The following is an 18,395-nucleotide window of genomic DNA, read 5'->3' as shown; positions in this document are numbered from 1 at the left end:
GGACAGCGGTTGTCGCGGCTGCTAGTTGCGTCCTAGCAAGCACGAAACAAATTGCAAACACGCACCTATATGACTTTAGACTTTCCGGCATCCCCCAATTTTGATGTGACTGCCCCGGAAACAAAAATACATGAACCCATAATCCAGGGCGGTGTGGGAAATCATGCTAGACAACAAATTTCACGTGCGTGGCCGCACTGGCTTTATATTTCATGTATTTTTGCTTTCTGGACAGTCGCGTCAGAGTTATGAGGCAGTGGGTGTGCCTAATATAAGTCTTCGCTTGCGTTTTTGCAGTTTCTTTCGCGCTTGCCTAGGCCGCAGTTACTGGCGATGCAGCGGCGAGGACCTCTATTAGATACTCCATGATGTACAAATATTTTGTTTGCAGATAAGGTGTTAATCGTAAGGCCATCAAGGCTCGTTGTTGGCGCGATGAAAAAGATGTAAATCTCGGAGTTCGCGGGACGCGCACTTTGGGCGAAGCGGGTGAGCACAGAAGTTTGGGTTTTCTGAATAGCTCCTCCGACGAGGTGAACGACGACAGCGGGGCGACAGGCGATCCTCCGAGTGAGAGCGGTTTTCTCAAAAAGAAAAACTTATTGTTCCGCTGTCACCCGAAGCTGTTTCGTGCAGCGGTCGGGAAAACCTTCTGCTGGCCCATCAGGCGACCCCGTTAGATGCTGCTTTACCGGTGATCTTTCATACCTGGAGCGTGAGAAGCCATGCCGAAGATGCACGCGCATTAATTCCGGGGATAAAGTAAGGCGATTGGCGATCGGTCGTACACAGCCATCGGATATACGCTGCAGCACGCACGCACCAAATCACCAAGTGAGCTACGAAGGCGGTCTGTTTATTTTCTTGCTTCTCGCTTTCATTGTTCTATTATCGCCACGGAGAAGAACTACATCTGAACACGTGAAAAAAATCGCGGGTTGTCTAAGTTAGTCCGTACAGACTACAGCGCACCTGACAGCTCAGGTGCAGACTCGGAGCGTTGGGGCAACTCTGAGCTTCCGACTGTTACTAAGAAGCACCGAAACAGACCAACTTATTAACAAAAATTACGGGGGATGCTTAGAACTTCCTATGTAAAGGCGAAAGCCTTGCTGGAGCTTCTGTTCATCTGCTCCTGGACTTTCTACGGATCTTTGCGGCCACGCCCGTCACTACTTGACCGGCCCCCCCTTCACAGCTACTTCCGCTTGCTGGCCATCGCCAGGAGCCACCTGCTCACACTCATAGCGAGTAGCTTTTTCCCCTCTCAGGGCGCCTCGTATTGCGCCTGCGGCGGTGGTTTGCTCTTCTTCGGCACAGCTCTTTTCCGGCGCGCACTCCGTCCTTCCTTCTTAGAGCCATCGCGCACACTGCGCACATCGCGCACTGCGGTTTCCCATTCCTGGCTCACGCAACTTCAACTTTATCGGGTGATTCTGCGTACCTTATAAGGATTTTTTTTTTTTTTTGCACCTCATGCGTTCCATGAAACAGCGATCTTGCCTTAAAGGTACTCTGCAACACTTCCGATAAACGTTTCCACTCTTTCCTTTGCGCCTGGAAGCACTGCGAAAGCTACGATTATCGCCAGCACGGAGCGACACTGCGTGATAAATTTGCTCGTCGCTGCTTCAGTTTCTGCTTTGCTTTTGTGCCTTCCTTGATTGATTGACTGTGGGGTTTAATGCGCCGACGCTACACCTGAGGTATGAGGCGCACCGTATAGTGGAGGGCTCCGGATTAATTTTGATCACCTGGGGACATTTAACGGGCCCGGAAATCTCGAACACACGGGCGTTTCCGCTTTTTGCCTCCGCCAGAAAAGCGGCCGCTGTGGCCGGGAATCAAACCCGCGTCCTTGGGCTCACCTGCACAACGTTGTGGCTTTATTTTTAAAGTGGTTGTCGAATGCGTTAATTGATGAAACTATAATAAAGCCCGCCAATAGCCGCTACATCGCCGTAATTATGTAATTCGAGCAGTCGAAGAATGCCAAGACCGGGAAAGAGATAAAAATATTTTGAGTGAGTTTTGCGAACCAACTAGCTCGTCTCTCCGTTTTGCTTGAGTTTTTAGGTTATCTAATGAGCTTAGAGTCGTAATTTTTGGCTGAGGTACTTTGCGATTCACTAGTATAAGTACATGGATGTCTTGGTTGACTACATTCTGCTGGCATTTAAGATTTCGAAAAAAAAGTTGAAAAAAGTGTTGCAGGATCCCTTCAGAAATGACAACAGACCAACTTCGGCTAAATGGGCCAGAGTCGCCTGTCACGTCGCGTCCCTTTGTTTGATTCCCGTCCTCCCGACGCCTTTTCTTTTGCTTTTGGGCTAGATGACGTAATCTGTGTGCTGGTGGTGTTGGCGCCCGCATCCGTTCCAGAGGTCACGTGCTTTTCGGATGCGGCTTTTGCGAACACCAGCTGGATGCGCGCTTTCCCCAACCAAGCCAAGCAGCACTTTCGCGTTAAAAGAAATCAAAGTGGGGCTGTCACTCGCTCGCGCTGCGGTTCCACTCTTGCCGTTGGGAAGAAACTTGCCGGTTTATTACGACTATACCAGATTTACCCGGCTTCGCGTCGGTTTTAGTTCTGCACGTGTCGCCTTTATATTTTGGCGTTATTATCGCCGCATTCCCGAGCACACCGACTGTTTCCTTTCGCCCGGCGCAGCAAAGGAGGCTGGTCGCCCGCACTGCACCCAACTAGCGAAGCGGGAGCCCCGTGTGGACGTCGCGGGTCAACGCACCGACCAACGCATGCGGCCGCCACATGCATGCAGGAGCGAGTCGGCTACGTGAGCCAGAACAGATCTGTTGGCGCAGCCGAGGAAAGCAACGAAAAAACCCGGCCTCAAAGGCCAAGGTACGCGAAAGTGAGCTCGCTTTGCATTTAACAACCCTGGGGTGCATTCGAACTCGCTCACACAGCAAGGCGGCTCTGGGCGCGCTGCGCTTTTATTTCGCTTTCCGTTGCACGCGTGAGCCTGTATTGTGCTCGTCTCCTTTTAGGCCGCCTCGGCGCACACTAGAGTCTTTCGTGGCGAGAGATGACGTTTCCTTTCTGCCATCAAGGCGATTCGAGTGGCCCTCAGCCACACCGACAAATAAAGTTGTCCCGGGAGCTCACTTATTTTCGCCGGTTCTTTATTCGAATCCGGTGCTTCGCCGGTGGTCCCAAGTTTTCAGGCGCTTGGATTAAAGGGCGCTTCTCTTCTAGCACAACCGAGAGGCGTACGAAGAGAATTGTGCCGAGATGTGCGACGCCAGCATACAGGTGTTACAGACGCTCGCTATAGCGAAGGCCATTCGCCCGTTGAGGACCGGATTCACGAGTTCATAATCTGACTGTTTTTTTTTTTTTTTCATTTTTAAAAGCGCCGGCCAGCCGCGACGCTGCGTTAGTCCGTTACCTTTTATCCCCGTTATGACGACAAGCTGCCAGGCCCTCGGTAATCTGCTGCGTTGACGACGGGTCATAACGTAGTACTCACACGACTCTCTCTCTCTCTCTCTATCTTGCTATCATTCAGGTACATATAATGCTTTTAGACGACCTCAGTCGGGGTGGCATAAGAGAGACGAGCGTGTGTTTCGATTACACAGACTCGGACTGTCATTGTGATAGTTTTCTCGTTTTCTAATGAGCAGGCACCTAATGGCGGTGCAACGACCAACCGTCGCAGTCAGGTGGCGCTGTTTCATTGGTGACAGGACCGGTTCGGTTGTTTATTAAAAATGCTGCATTTAGTTGCGATTAGATAAGTGCGTTGGGTGTCCTGGCATCTTGAAGAATGCCAAACGATACCGTCATTACATGTTTACAGTGCATCCTTTTTTACAGCGAAGCTGTTAGCATCGCTTTCACAGGAATTTTTTGTCAATCCGTCGTCGTCCGTGAACAAAAAATGTCCCAGTCAGTCCCCTATTCATTGCATATTTTTTCGCCGCAGTAAATTGCGAAGGTTGGTATCAATCTCTTCATAAGTGCAGAACAACACCGAATAATAATGGGAGCTACTCATTACACATGGAAATTGTAATTCCTACGAAGCCTGTACTAACTGCGAAAACCATCGTAGAATTGGGGTAAAGTGACTTCAATCATTAATTACCAAGGAACCCCAATAACGTTGCAGTTATAGATCGTAAAATTCATAAGATCGGGTTTCGTGACATTATATTTCATACAAGTCCGTTGAGGGGACGAAATGTGACAAACAATTGTCTAGCAGTTCCGAGAAACCGGCTGGACCAGGAGGAAGCAGAAAGGAACGGAGTCCTCGTAACACGATAAGGGCTCGTAAAGAGATATGGCAACCTCTTAAGAAAGGGGCCAATTAGCAGGCGCTTGGCATTATCATAGCGGCGCAATCATCTAATGCATAGCATTATTCCGTTATGGGGGGACAGTGGGGCGGTAATCCGCGCTTTTCGCCCTGCTGTGCCTTCTCCTGGCATCTAGCGCCATCCAGTGGCACGTACCCACAAGGGGGGATTGGCCAGGGCTAAATCGGTTGTTGAAATTAATTCCGGAAAGAGGCCGTAAAAGAAAACTTAGTTATGACTAAAACCCGAATTACCCAGTAATTAGCACTTCAGCAATTCAAACGACCTGAAGCAGAAATAAAATTTTGAATGCAATTATATATATCCCTTTTGCAAACCCCAAATTTCATGCGCCAATAGATAATACGATAAAGTCAACCCCAAACGCTGAATTGGACCCTTAAAAAGCAGTTGTCTTGCTGTTGAGAAACGACGGCAGTCGAGAAAAAATGTTCGACTGTTTCAGGGACCTGGCACCGCACACATAGTTCCGTAGGCAAAAGTCCATGATCTGAACAGATAGAAATTAAGCCTTGGAATCCTGCAGCGCAGCTCGGTGAAGGTCACCTCGCATTGCCGAGAACCACAAAAATGAACATTCCACCCGAACTCTAATGCTGATACTTTTCAAATGATAAAAGTGAGTCTGAACGAACAGCGTCTAAATGCAGCTGCGCGCTCGGTCTCCTCTTCCTCGTCGTCCACCGGCACTTCATCATGCGCAGTTCCACCAAGCGTGAAATATGCAGAAGCCACAGAGCTGTGGTTCTCTTCTGTAAGCTCGAACCTAAATTGGCGATCACCCGAGTACGGCAGCGCCGTCGACGCGCAAATTCTGCGGTTCGCGCAAAATAATCTGCAGCTAAACTTCACCAGCGGGAGGCTCCCTCCCATTTCCCTCCCGCAGAGGGAGGGAGGGGAACCCACACTGCGAGACTACTGCGCCCTCTATCGGCGGGTCTGGGAACCTGCTTCTACCCCCTCCGTGACGCAGGACCTACACCAGACGGACGAAAAGTTTCGACCTACAACAGCTCCGCTGTTAAAAGACCACGTATGTGGTACGCACACGTTACCCATTTACCGGCAAGAACATTCTCCATTATCCCGAAAATATCTGATCATGGTGCATGTGACTTCAGCCATCCAGGTTCTATCCCCGCGGCTACAGCAAACCTCACCAACTAAGTAATGGCGAATTCCATTGGGCGAACAGGAGCAAGTGGAGCGAGCAGCCAGAGCAGCACACGGGAGTAACGGGGACGTGTGCTTTCGTTCCGCGATTGAAACATTCGCGCTGCTCCAGGAGCAGTGAAAAGAGGGGGAGGGCGAGATGTCAAGAGTCATGTGACCAAACGTTTCCCGCGCTCGCTTCCCGGAGCATTTCGCGCGCTCGTGATGTCCGCACGCAGTTATTCCTCGCCAGTTTTGCCAGATACGTGCCGGTGGTTTTGTGTCTGCCTTCCGCATGGCGACGAATGAAGAAGCCGAGTGGATGTTCATGTTCATGATAAAGGGGTCACCATCGTGTCTCCCAAAAATTAGCTGCGAACAATAACAGCGACCGCCGTCTTTTCCAGATACGACTCTACCTTCGGTCGCTGCTCCGGCGGTGTGAACAGGTGCTCGAACATAAACTCATGCAATGTCAAATCGTCGTCGTCGTCGCTGCTGCTGCTGTCCGATGATGAGCTTGCGCTTGAATCTGTGGTGCTTTCATCATCTAAAAGTAGCAGCAATTCCTTGTCCAGACGGCCGCGCTTAGCTGATGCCGTACGCACTGAGCGACTACCGCGGCTGCTGGATTCCGCCATTTTTCCTCCGCCACCCGGGGATAAAACCAGAAGTGACGCAAAAGGGGTCATGTGACTTCCTCGGCGTTCCCTGTTACTCCGCCGCTGGCGACGGAGCACCGAGAACTGCTCTCGGCTGCTCTCGGCGCCAAAAAAGTGCTCCTCATCGACCAATGAAACACAACGCCCCTGCTCCTACCCGACCACTGGAAGACGCCAGAACTCGCGAGAGCACTTTGGGTGCAGTTAGAAGTGCTCCTGTTCGCCCAATGGAAAGCGCTATAAGTCTCTCCGTATGCGCCGCATTTGCTTGTTAGATACTTGATTGGAACCCGCTGCCCAGATCAGAATGACTGTAGTGCCTGACAAAAGGACTACGTGGCATGGCGCGTTTTCCGCTGCTATCTCCATGTCCTTCTCCTGCCCTCTCTTTTATCACTGGATCCCACTCCCCTCTCCTGGCAACAATTCGCCTGCTTAGCTCACTCCAAAAGCAACGAGCCCAGTGGCCGAAAGATTTTGGCAGGATGCACAGAGATGTTTGCTTTTTAAAGACGACATTCTTTTTTGGGCTGCTAAAACGCAGAAATTTTGGTCTGTCTGTATGTCTGTCTGTCTGCCAGTCTGTCTGTCTGTGACTCCATTCAGCCATCCGGCCAAAGTGAAACGGGAACTTCGCAATAGTCTTATATACCCACAGCCAAATCTAAACGTCTAAGACTGGTGTTAATGTTCATACTTGTCAACATTGTTGAACAAGAACAACACACTACGCAAATATAAGCAAGAAAATCAATACATCAAGGATATTTGCAGTGTTCCTTTATTTAAAAATTCACGGATGCTTGGTTTTTGCGATAGTAAACAAAATCCTACATCAACTGCAGAAAACCGTCGCCTGCTGCTGCGCGCGCTACCTGGCAGCATTAAAAAAAATCACGCCATATCCACGGAATGAATGATGATAAGTGGGGCGAAGCTCGAGAGGGGGAGATCATCGGTAACCGTAACTCTCCCGTGAAAGTTCGCCCATTACATCATTAAGAAAGACGTAAGACTGTGTGCGTACATTGTACAAATCAACTTTTATTTTCGGAGTCAATGCTCCCAGGCCCAGACCTGGTGAAAGACCCCGCGCCATCGAGGACTACCCCGCACCTCCACCACAATTTGTCACGTAGGATGGGACACATCGGTAAAGAAAGAACTTTTATTTAGGGCGAACTTGTGCCCGAACAAGACGAGAGGAAACGAGCAAAGGTCCTTGCGTCTCGTTCGATCTCCGAGAACGACTGCCTGCGTTCGTGGCGTGATCTCTTGCGTGATCTCCCCCTCGCAGTGCACGTGCGCTCGCGCCCCCGTTGGCGAACACAGACAAGCTCGCGCTACCGGTGCCGAGTTTGCGCTGCCGGTTGCAGCCGGTTCTTGCGCGTGCAACGCGGCCCACTTTGCGACATCTGCGAAAGCATGCGGCGGTCACGTACCACGAGACACAAGGGATGGACAGACCCATGGCTTTAGGAGCTTCGCCCCTAAAAATTGGCCGCGTATCTGCTCCTTTTGTTGCAAATGTCGTCAAAAGACGATAGTCTTTGCAGACAGTTGCCAAGGAAATGCCCCCCTTTGCTTTCCCGCTCACCGCTCATGCTGTTCCTGTGCCGTCGCGCTCATTCCAAGGTAAACACACTAAAAGACTGCGCAAGGCGGTTTGAATTTACCGCGTTCCACTGCTACAGGCCGGGTTCCTCGATGCCAGCGCTGCAGTACGGCGGAGACGCGCGTGAATGGAGGCGGCCGACTAGAAGGTTTATAGAGCGGCGTGGCCGTGCTCCACGTGCGTTCCAAGCAGATCGTGGAACCTAGCTAGTGGAAGCTTTCGTTGCTGTTGCCGCGTGATTTTTCATATGCCGCCAGGAGGCGGCGGTTTTCTGCAGTAGATGTAGAATATCATTTGTTATCGAATAACCAAGCATCCGTGAATTTTTTTAATAAAGGAACACTGTAAATATCCCTTGTGTGCTAATTTCCTGTCTTATATTTGCGTAATGTCTTGTTCTTGTTCAACAAAGTTGACAAATATGAACCTATAAACCGGGCTCACACGTTTTACGTGGCTGTGAGTATATAAGACTATTGCGCAATATCAATTTTACTTTGGCCGGGTAGCTGAATCGAGTCACAGACGGACAGACGGACAGACAGACATACAGACAGACCAAAATTTCTGGGTTTAAGTAGACCAATAAAGACTATCGTCTTTAAAAATCACACGGCATCAGCAACGAAAGGTTCCACTAGATAGGTTCCACGTTCCGCTTGGGGCGCTCGTGGAGTAGGGCAACCAGAGCCTTCTATACAACTACATAGAAGGCTCTGAGGACAACGTGCTTCTATAAACGTTGTATTAGGGTGCCTCGATTCACGCGCGTCTCCGCCATACGGCAGCGCTGGCACCGAGGCACCCGGCTTGGAGCAGTGGAACGCGGTAAATTTAAATTGACTTGAGGAAACCTCCAACGTGTTATCTTGGGAGGAACGAGACGGGAGAGGAACAGCATAAGATGTGAGCGGGAAAGAGAAGGGAGGCATTTACTTGCCAAGGGTGCCAGTTGACTAACGTCTTTCGTGGACATTTGCAACGAAAGGAGCAGATACGCGGACATTTTTTTTTTTATCATGAAATATAATGCGCGTTTGGCTAATGCAAACCACTGTACATCTTCACGCTCGTACGTACAGACGTGGGGGCAAGTCAACGAACCACAAGATGACCAATTGCAGTCCAGGAACTGTTGCCTGCCTGTGGTCGGTTATATAATTCATAATGTACCCGCATAACATCTGACTCATCAGCTGCGGCGTTGCCGTGTGTCGCAAAATGTTGCTCTCGCGATATAAGTAGGCGTTCGCTTACGACTGTGTCCCACACTCTAAGACAATAGGGAGTTTTAGTATAGCGGAAAGCACCACTTTAGCGCGCCCATAGCGTTAGCGGGCACGCTAACCGTAGCATAACGAGGCGCTATCCGTTCGCGATTGCGGCCCGCAAAACGTTAACGCTACAGCTAAAACGCTATACTAAAACTCTCTAATAACGTGGTTGAGCGTTACCGCAATGCACTCGATTGACGACTCCCCGCAGCCAACGATAAAATTTCGCCGGATGAAGATTTGACGTAAATGTTGGGTCTGCGCTGTGGCGTCACGTATGTGCACACACGGTGTTGTGCACTGCGCAGTGCCACACCACAGATCGCACCTACCTCACTGTCAGTCTTAGAATTTGCTTTGTTGGTGGCGCAGGATTGCTCACTCGAGAGCGCTGTGGAGGAGTTCAACCACGGGATTCCTTCATAGTGCACCTGCGCTCTTTGTCGTCATTACCCGCTATACGGTATCAGACAGCCGCGGGCTGTTCCTCCCCTCACGTTCGAAGGAGCGGGATTCCTCTGCTCCCCACGGAGGACAGAGGACTGGAATTACGATCCCTTTCGGCATAAGCAGTAACATGGACCTCATCTTACTCAAGAGCGGATTTAGCACACACACGGTACTTTGGGTGTGTGCGTGCGCGCGTGTATGAATGACCGATGACCTGTAATGTGTTACGTTCTACCAATTTGTTCAAAAGAAGAATATACACTTCGTTCTTCTCGAAGCGTCGCGCTTTCGTTTCCGACAAAATCTCCAACGTGACCTTTATTTCCTATCGTTGAAGTTACACAGTGTTTAGAGCTATTTGCAAGTTTCCACACCGACCTAAGCGCTCTCTATTCGAAGATGGAAACGGCAGATTCGGAGCGGTGATGTGGAACTAGCAGCCTCGCGGGGCTCTGTACTACATACACACTCTGACCCGAACCGGTGCCATTGAGCAAGATGAGGTTGAACAACTTGACGGTCGTGCAGAACATATAAGGCGTATACCACTTTGCAGGCAAAATAGTACGACTCCTGATTCGCCAATAGTAAGGCAGAAAGTTCCTCCCGCGAGAAGCCTCCAGCCAATTCAGACGTAGGAGAGAGAATAAGACGACGCGCGGTGTATAAATATTGGCAAAAATGGTGCCCGAGCAAGGCGTCACCGTCGACGCAGGAGACGCAATAAGCGCAGTTGCGGAGGCGTCGGTTCGGCGAGACCAATATGCGGCCGCGCTTCCTCGGAGACGGCCGCAATCTCTTAGACAGCTGTCTTGGCCAGCCGAACACACGGCGTTCCGGGAGCAAAGAATGCGAGCACATCGGTGCGCCGCCGCCTCACCTTGGCAGCAGCGGACGCTCCTCCAATCGAGTGCGAACGCCGACCTCGTCAGAAGGCCTCGGTACCTGCCTTTCATCCTCCGGCGGGTGGATGTCGCGACCAGGTCGGACGCGAAAAAGAGTGACGTCTTGCGCTGGCATAAAATGCGCAGAGACTATAGAATCATTCAGAGCGGGTGTGAGGCGCTAACTTTGAGCCACGCGGCCTCCTTAACGGCTCAGCGCTGGTGTAGAAGCGACATAAACGTATACAGCCCCGCCGCTGTGTCGACACGTGCCATTGACACGAACGTTTTCGCTTCTCTCGGTTGCTAAGCGATGGAATCGAGATTTACTGCGACTGGCAGTGCTTCTTTGTTCGCGCTTTAGCGCTTCGGAAAGAGCTGGAGGACGCGCGGACTTCAACTGCTGTATGATTGCGGCAACATTCATTCGACTGAGCGGGGGGAGAGATCAGATGGAGTTCTCTGATATCTGCATTCGGGGAGAAATGTGTCGTCGAAACTTGGAAGCGATGGCGAACGGAGAGGCCCCATCTCCGGTCATGTCCTTCCAGTGACCATGGTCGCGCCATCGAACATAGACACGGAGGTAAATTCGCCAAACCCTTATCGGCAAATCTGGTGAAGCCACAGTTCAGTTTCAGCGAATGAGCCTATAGTTATAGCAGAGTCGAAGCCTCCAGTGTCAGTGCTTCAGCGCTGGGCATGCGTGTCTTCTCCAACTTTTCTTCCTTCTTTCCTTTCTCTTTTTTTGCCTGTTTTCCCTTTCCCACGGGCAGGAGAGCAAACTAGGCTCTAGGCAGGTTAACTTTCCTGCCTTCCTTCTACATGCTTCCCTCCTTCCTCCGGTTATACACCTCTCTTCTCTTGGCTAACTACACTCACTTCAGCGAAACTCCGCAATAAGTTTCGGCACGAGGCGCTCCCGACGAATCTCCCCGTGACCAGTTTGTAATTTCGGTACGATGCGCAGGCATCGGCTGCATGGCTTCCGCTTGTAAAGCACTACGGCTGTGATTGCACGAGTGGACGGGTGCTCTTTTCCGATTTCTCTTTTCTTTCTTTCACCTTAAGATTATTTTTTGCTGATACGGTCGAATTAGCAAGCCCTGCCCTTTTTGTATCACTGCTAAATTATCTTTTGCCATTAAGTCCTGCCATTAATTTTATGAATCCGTTGTGCACGCCCTCCCGCTCCCGAGTTTCGACGGCTCACCGCTGCGAATGGAAAAGTGTGCCTGCATGCAGCGATATATGCCTCTCTCCCCGAAGCCTCTTCCCCACCGAGACGCAAGCGTCACGGATCACGCGCCCAGGGAAGGCCAATGGAGCGGGGAAAGCGAGCTCACGTGGAGAGCGGCGATGCGCGGGGCATGGTTGAGACGGCACAAGCTTAGCGTCATGGCTTGGAAGATCTGTTGCTTGCCACCTGCTCTTGGCCCTTAAACTACAACGAAGGAAAAAGACATCTTTTGGGGACGGGTGAACAATTTCAACCTCCTTTGCTTCAAATCATGCTGAGTAGGGCGACGTTTTATGAACAATAAGAACTGCCGTATTCCTTTGATCCCCCGGCCCCTCGCGCTACGTTCTGGGTGGCTCTAATTGCGTGCCAGCCGAAAGATTTCGTACTTCGTTTTCGGTTAAAACCTGCAATTTGCCGATTATGCAACCGTCCCCACGACGCTTATAAATGTCGAGATAAGCCCTATTCAGCCCTCAAAATTTGCAACAACACAGCTATTTATGACCTCAAAGCGGCTGTAACCTGAAACGAAGTTCTTCTAGCAAACAGAAAATGGGCAGGCGACGTAAAGAGCAGCAGCAAAGACTGATGGAGACTGGAAAGCGGTACCACATCCGGAATACGCTCGTGCCTACACGGCAGCTGAGCAGCCTATACGGAGCTGTCGTAATTGGTGAGCGGCGAGAGTATATAAACCCACGTTGGAAAAGGATCGAGTCCCGCCCTTTCACGCGTAGTTCTTGAGGCCAGGCAAAATTCAAAATGACAACGCAGAGATAAAAGTGGATATGCGTACACACACCCCCTAAACTGTTTGTTCTCTGGCAGGAACAGTCCCCGACTGGTCCAAGCCTTCCTCGGCGTCACGATTTCGCTCAGCAAATGGCGCGCATTTCGTCGGACAAGGCCAACAGCGTCCACCGCCCTTAGTTGGGAGGAAACCCTTTTGCGGGTTGCCTTCGACCCGTGCGGTCTCGGCGAGAAGGAAGAAAGAGAGTGCGCTCACGCTCAGCAGCCGCACCAACTTGACCCTGCGATAGAAGGACCGCTTGAGGCCGAGCGGTGATCCGCCCATCATTATCCACGGCACCGCTCGGGCGAACGAAGCACATTACGGCGGGGGACGAAGGACCGGGGCGCGTATCCACCGCACGGACGCCGTCGTCGTCGTCGTACCGTTGCTCGAACGGGAGAACACACGAACAGCCGCACCAGCGGGTGGCACCGAACACGGCGGCAAGAGAGCGCGCGTACACGCAGCAGCGGGCACAGTGGGACTCGGTGGCCCGTCCCTTCGTGACGACGACTTGATCGGGGAGCGTGGTCTGATGATGCGGCGCTCCGCCGCGTGTCTATCCGAGCGCGACGTAACAGCTGCGCGTCGGCCGCACGCTCCCCTCACGACACTGTAGCGCAGCGGCAGCTCCATGCAGATGGGAGCAGCGGCTCGGAACGGTCGTGACGCCGCGTGTGGATCCAGCGTGCGACGGGCACTGGCGAGAGAGGCCCTCTGCACTTGAAGGTTTGCGACCAGGCAATTGGAAACTCGCCAGAGCACTTGCGGACGAAGCAGATCGAAAGCACTGAAGCTGCCGCAGCCCCCATCCCACAGCTCTCACAAAGTTCGGGAAAAAGAAAACGGAGCGAAATATGTGGTTTTGCATTCGGAAGCTATCTATGGCAGACGTCGGAATGGTGTGCTCCGGTCCATTTTGACCAACGGAGACGGCGTAATCTGCAATAAAATCAAGCATAATCGTCGCCGTCATATTCAATATCGCTATCAGTATATCGTGCAGCAACTGCGGCCGCGCGGCCGCAGCAGACGTGAAGATTATTCGTGAGCTAACGGAGGGTTTCTCGTTCAGAATCACGCAACCACGCCGAAAACAAGCCCCATAACACCAAGAACGGAGAAAGAAGAGAGGGCGGAAAACGTGCACGTACGCAGTACTGCTAGGAGTTTGCAGGGTTCCCCCCACTAGGAAAAGCCGAGTTTTACCTTATGCCAATTTTGGATATTTTAAAATAATGATGAAATCAACCAATTTTTATTTATTTATAATCCGTAAATAAACGGTAAATGTTAAATTTAGTTTTTTAAAGTAAAAACATTTTACGCGTTTTTTTAATGGACTGGGTGACACATGTGACATATACGGGATAGTCCAAATAAATGAGGCTGTTTTTTTCCCTGGACAGGTTTCTGTTGGTGAGGGTCACTGACGGCGTATCCCTAATCAAGTGACTTTTGCGGAATGTTCGGATGCCCCGATCGTAAGATATAGCGATTTTGAGCTAGGTACCCCGTCGTCAGACAATATACTGTGGGAAAATATTCAGTGACATTCTCCTCTGTAAAGGTGGTTTACCAGAGGAGCTGTTTCTGGGTTACCGTATATGAGGCCCCCGGGAAACCACAAACGATCACACACCGTACAAGCGACACCAAATTGGCTGACCCCGAATTCCCTCTCAAACCGCGCAGACGCGCCGAGGAAGCGCTCGGCGGAATTGTGAGTACGCTTCACTGTGCGGGAAATGCGGGAAAGCCCGCTTACAGAGATCAAGCTTACACCGATCTCGCTGAAGTCGGCTTCACTTCTAAACACAAATGCATCGCTGGGAACACATTTATACAGGGGAAATATGCGACATCGTGTGCCACAATACGAAGCACCGGAGGCGAACAGGTGGCCGAAGGCAGAGAGCGCGCATACAGCGAGAGGGACGAACGTGTGCGGTCGGCCACGGCACGTGCAGAAAACACCGGCCCGGGGGCTGAGAGAACGAGCGGCTCTTCTCGTGCCACGAACGCTAAAAAACACGCGCGGTGGGTTAACTTATAATAACTACGCTCTAAAATGTTCGTCGCAGAAAGCGTTAAGCAAAATGAAAATACGCAAAAATGTATGCACGGATGCAAAATATGATTGATTACAGGGTTTAACGCGCCGACGCAACGCAGGTGATGCGGCGCGCCGTAGTGAAGGGCTCCGGATTAATTTTGACCACGTGGGAATCTTTAACGTGCGCCAAAATCTCGTACACACGGGCGTTTCTGCTTTTTGCCTCCATTAGAAAAGTGGCCACCGCGGCCGGGAATCGAACCCGCGTCCTCGTGCTCAGCAGCGCAACGCCCTAGCCACTGAGCCACCGCACCGGCTATGCAAAATATAGCGATGGCGTGCTTATCGGAACGACCTGTCTTTGGTCCCCGGCTTTTTGGTGATAAAACTGGGAAGTATTCTGCTCTAGGAATACAGCACCAGGGGTCCTAGACCGGAGGAGGGGAAAGAATGCTTTTCATGATGACCGCAATTATCGTCAAAAGCTTGCATGACCATATGCGTGCGGTTCGATCGATGAAGGGGCAGGTCACTCTGAGTAAAGATAGGGGGCAGACTTGGCGTCTTCCTTGCATTACAGGAAGGAGGAACGGCTCAGATCTCTGAAGGAGTGTTTCAGAGTTGAAACGTATTATCGGTCATACACGTCGTAAAACTGACGAGAAGTTTGTCTCATTGTAAGGCGGGGTCTCCGGTAAGAGAGGGTGAAAATAGTGGGAGAACGAAAACGAAAGTTTCTATGAGCAATGAAGAGGTTAGTCCCACAAATGGCAGTGATTGTCGCTTCCGATGATGGTAAATATAGCGAAATCTGTCTGCACCCAACTTGGAATGATATGAAGTTCATAAGCCGTGAAGAATACTCGGACGACGGATGCGTGGAAACTGTCTTGCTGTTGGGATTATATGCAATTTGGTAGTTTCAGACAGGATACGTCCCCTCTTTTGAGAGTGAGCGAAGTGTGCGTTTGCCTACTCCTGTTCCGCGGTACGAAACTCCAAACAAGAGATATCGGCCGAAAGGAGAGCAATGGAAGCGCGATTACGCAGACACGTGCAATCGCTATGAGGGGGTTCCGGTGGTGGTAGGATCAAGACACATCCTTGCGCTGCATGCATGACTAAGCCTAGTTAACTGTTTTCTCTTGCTTCTGATGTAGATGGACACATACTGTGTTTTTCATCATGTAAGTAGCTGTTTTGACTGTGCGGTCTTACACGCCGAAGCTACATCTGAGCCATAGTGGAGGGCTCCGGAACACCAGAGGATTTGTAATGTGCGCCCAAATCTCGGCGTGCGAGCACCTTTGCTTTTCACCTGCACCAGAAAAGCCGCCACAGCGTCCGGGATTGAACCCGCAATGCCCTTAGGCTCAGTTGCATAATTCCCTAGCCACTGAGCCTCCGCGGCGGGTATTATGCAAAAAGCACTCGCTTAAAATTTAAAAAAAAAGCAGTAGTTATGCGGGAATGCGTACTGGACTTTGAAGTAGTTGAGATGAAATGACATCAGGCCCAGTTTTCTAAATTCTTTTTTAAACTCCATGGCTTCGCTTTCGTTCTCTGTGCGCTGTCGGCCATTTTGGGAGCCGTTTCGCTGCTACAGACAGCGGATAGTCCCTGCTCAATACTGCTATCGAATTAAGAGCAATCCTACACACAACTACCATAGCCCGATGTATACAACACAGGCATGGGAAGCACTACAGAAAAATCCATCACGGTAGGAGGCCCGCGTCCAGTGCCGACAGTGTTATAAAAGTCAAACGAGCCGAAATATACACAAGGCGTGGCGGCTGGATAACAGGCGTGCCATACACAGGTCTAATCGATTCTTCCCCTTTATGCGCTCAGGCGGTGCAACACTTCACCGTTCGGTGCACGCTCGCCGTCACCGCAGAAATAGAGGTGAGACAGAATTAGGTCAAAAGTATGCGCAAATTTTATTTCTCTTGAGCGCTGACGGTGGTCATCCACACAAAAGACACATACATACAGCCGTTTTCTGCTGATCTTTACCGATATTTGGCTTTGCCGCAGGGCACTTTTTCTTACTCAGAGCAAAAATACGCTGAACCCTAACTGATGTCTATCCCGCACTCCGACCACGTCATCCCGTTAGATAAGTGGCATCAATGAAAGCAATGCTTTCTGGACGCATTGGGGGCGTGTGCCATGCTAGAGCCCAAGTTCCGAGCTCCTTCCGTGAGGAAGACAAACAAGCTGGTGTGTTCTGTAGCTGCGCAGACACCATCGAAATCATAAACCGTTTGAATAGTGAGGGAATAAATACCGTCACGTTCGTTGTCCAACCCCTCACGCTATAGAACACCTCGCGCTTCAAAGACGGGTGGAGCTAGTTGGGCGTTTTCCTATCTCGGTTGAATGGTCGAAGATTTTCTGTATTTCACCGATTGCGAGATCGGTTGCCCCGCTTCTCTGTAGGGTCATGCCGAGAGAGAGAGAAACAACATTTATTTGTCCAACCCGGTTTTGAAGTAAAGGAGGCGGAGCCTCTTCACCCCCCTCAGACGGCGGCCAGAAGTCCTTGGGCTCCGGCGGCGTCTTCGGCCATTTGGACAACCCGGATCTGTACGTCGGGATCGCAGCTGCGCGGAACGGTCTCCCACTGCTCCTCGGTATTAATTAATAGCAAAGCACCTAACGAATTCTTCTTCTGGAGACATTCCCAAATAATATGGCGCAGGTCTGCCCTACCTATAGCTTACATTCATTCGTGTAGAGCCCCGGGTAACAATGGCTGTACATGACCGGATTGGGGAATGTATTTGTCTGTAAGAGAGGATTCTTACATGACTATTCTCTGTTACGACATCGTGGCCTATTTTAAGGTGGTTTTAAACTTGGGCGGGTGACACCATCTATCGCTTACCGGGCAGAGCGTGCCGTTTGACCTGGCCAATAAAAAAATGGAAAAAAAGAGATCTAAAATTTGTGTAATCAGAGGCTATACCCTCGGCTTTGTTTCTGTTTGGGCACATTTTAGTTTGTTTAAGCTCATACCACATGCCTTACTTGGTTTTTGAGAGCATGGTCCGATTTTTGCCCGGCTTTTAGAGCGCAACTCTTAAGCGCCCGATCCCGTGGTTTCGCGTCACCGCCGGCCTCCTTATAACCTAGCGAGCGAAGTGGACACGGAAGATAGGCGAGATAGGACAAGCAGGAAAGCGAAGGAGGAAAGTATGGCGATAGTGTGAGCGGGAGAGCGGTATGCCGAGGCCGCGCGAGGCATGCACGTGGTCGCGCTTCGAGATAACGTCCGACTAGCGTGTGCCGTTGCGTGTTCCACGATGACGCGACCACTTCCTGACACGAAGGAAATGCTGCGTTTTCCACAGCAGGAAAACGAGCTACTCGAGAAAGGGCTCAGAGCTGCCGACGCCAGAATCCAGAGATGCGCGCCGCCGAAGCAGCAGTTATGCGCCGCCGCAGAGAAGACTGCAATTCGCGCCGCTGACGGAGAGGCTCACCGTCGACGCCCATACACTGATGTCTGCTTCAAATTCAACTCAACATATTTTGCAAATATTTTCAGACAGCTAAACAGCTGCGCTCAAATTTCGCATTAGGGAGTATTGTAATCGTCAGCCAATTGTAACAGCCGAACTGTCCGTATAGCGTTATTAGAAAACAAAATACGCAAAAAAGAAGGAGCGCACGTGAGCGTGCGCCTTGTGAGGAGCGCCGGGCGTCGGCCAGCTCGACCTTCGAGAACACTCTGCCCAGCGTTCGTGGCGTGATCTCTCGCGTGCTCTTCTACTCGCCAGTTCACGTGCGTTCGCACTTAAAGTGGCGCGCACAGACGCCTAGTTAGCGAAGTCAGTTGCCGCGGGTTCTAGCGCGTGGTAATGCGGTCGACTTTTGGAGAGATGTGAAAGGCTGCGGACAAAACGATCGG

The 18,395-nt window shown here is 51.0% G+C and overlaps 1 protein-coding gene across 7 annotated transcripts in view; it reads right to left on the bottom strand.

Annotated features, from left to right (window-relative positions):
- LOC144144358 (pleckstrin homology domain-containing family G member 5-like) overlaps positions 1 to 18,395 on the bottom strand; it is a 609,370-nt gene that overhangs the window by 391,698 nt on the left and 199,277 nt on the right. Inside the window, exon 1 of one of the 7 annotated variants that reach the window (XM_077675779.1) lies at positions 12,634 to 12,861. The exons of the other annotated variants lie outside the window; for them this stretch is intronic. Within the exon in view, the coding sequence (XP_077531905.1) occupies positions 12,634 to 12,705 (72 nt within the window). The 5' untranslated portion in view covers positions 12,706 to 12,861. Of the gene's footprint in view, positions 1 to 12,633; positions 12,862 to 18,395 lie in introns of those variants that run through there. 7 annotated transcript variants of the gene reach the window in all.

Source organism: Haemaphysalis longicornis, unplaced genomic scaffold (assembly GCF_048455015.1).
Source record: "Haemaphysalis longicornis isolate Haplotype H1 unplaced genomic scaffold, Haemaphysalis longicornis Haplotype H1 scaffold_7, whole genome shotgun sequence".
NCBI classification, from domain to species: Eukaryota; Metazoa; Arthropoda; class Arachnida; order Ixodida; family Ixodidae; genus Haemaphysalis; species Haemaphysalis longicornis.
Note: the sequence above shows the minus strand (reverse complement) of the source record. Positions and strands in the feature narration are given on the sequence as shown.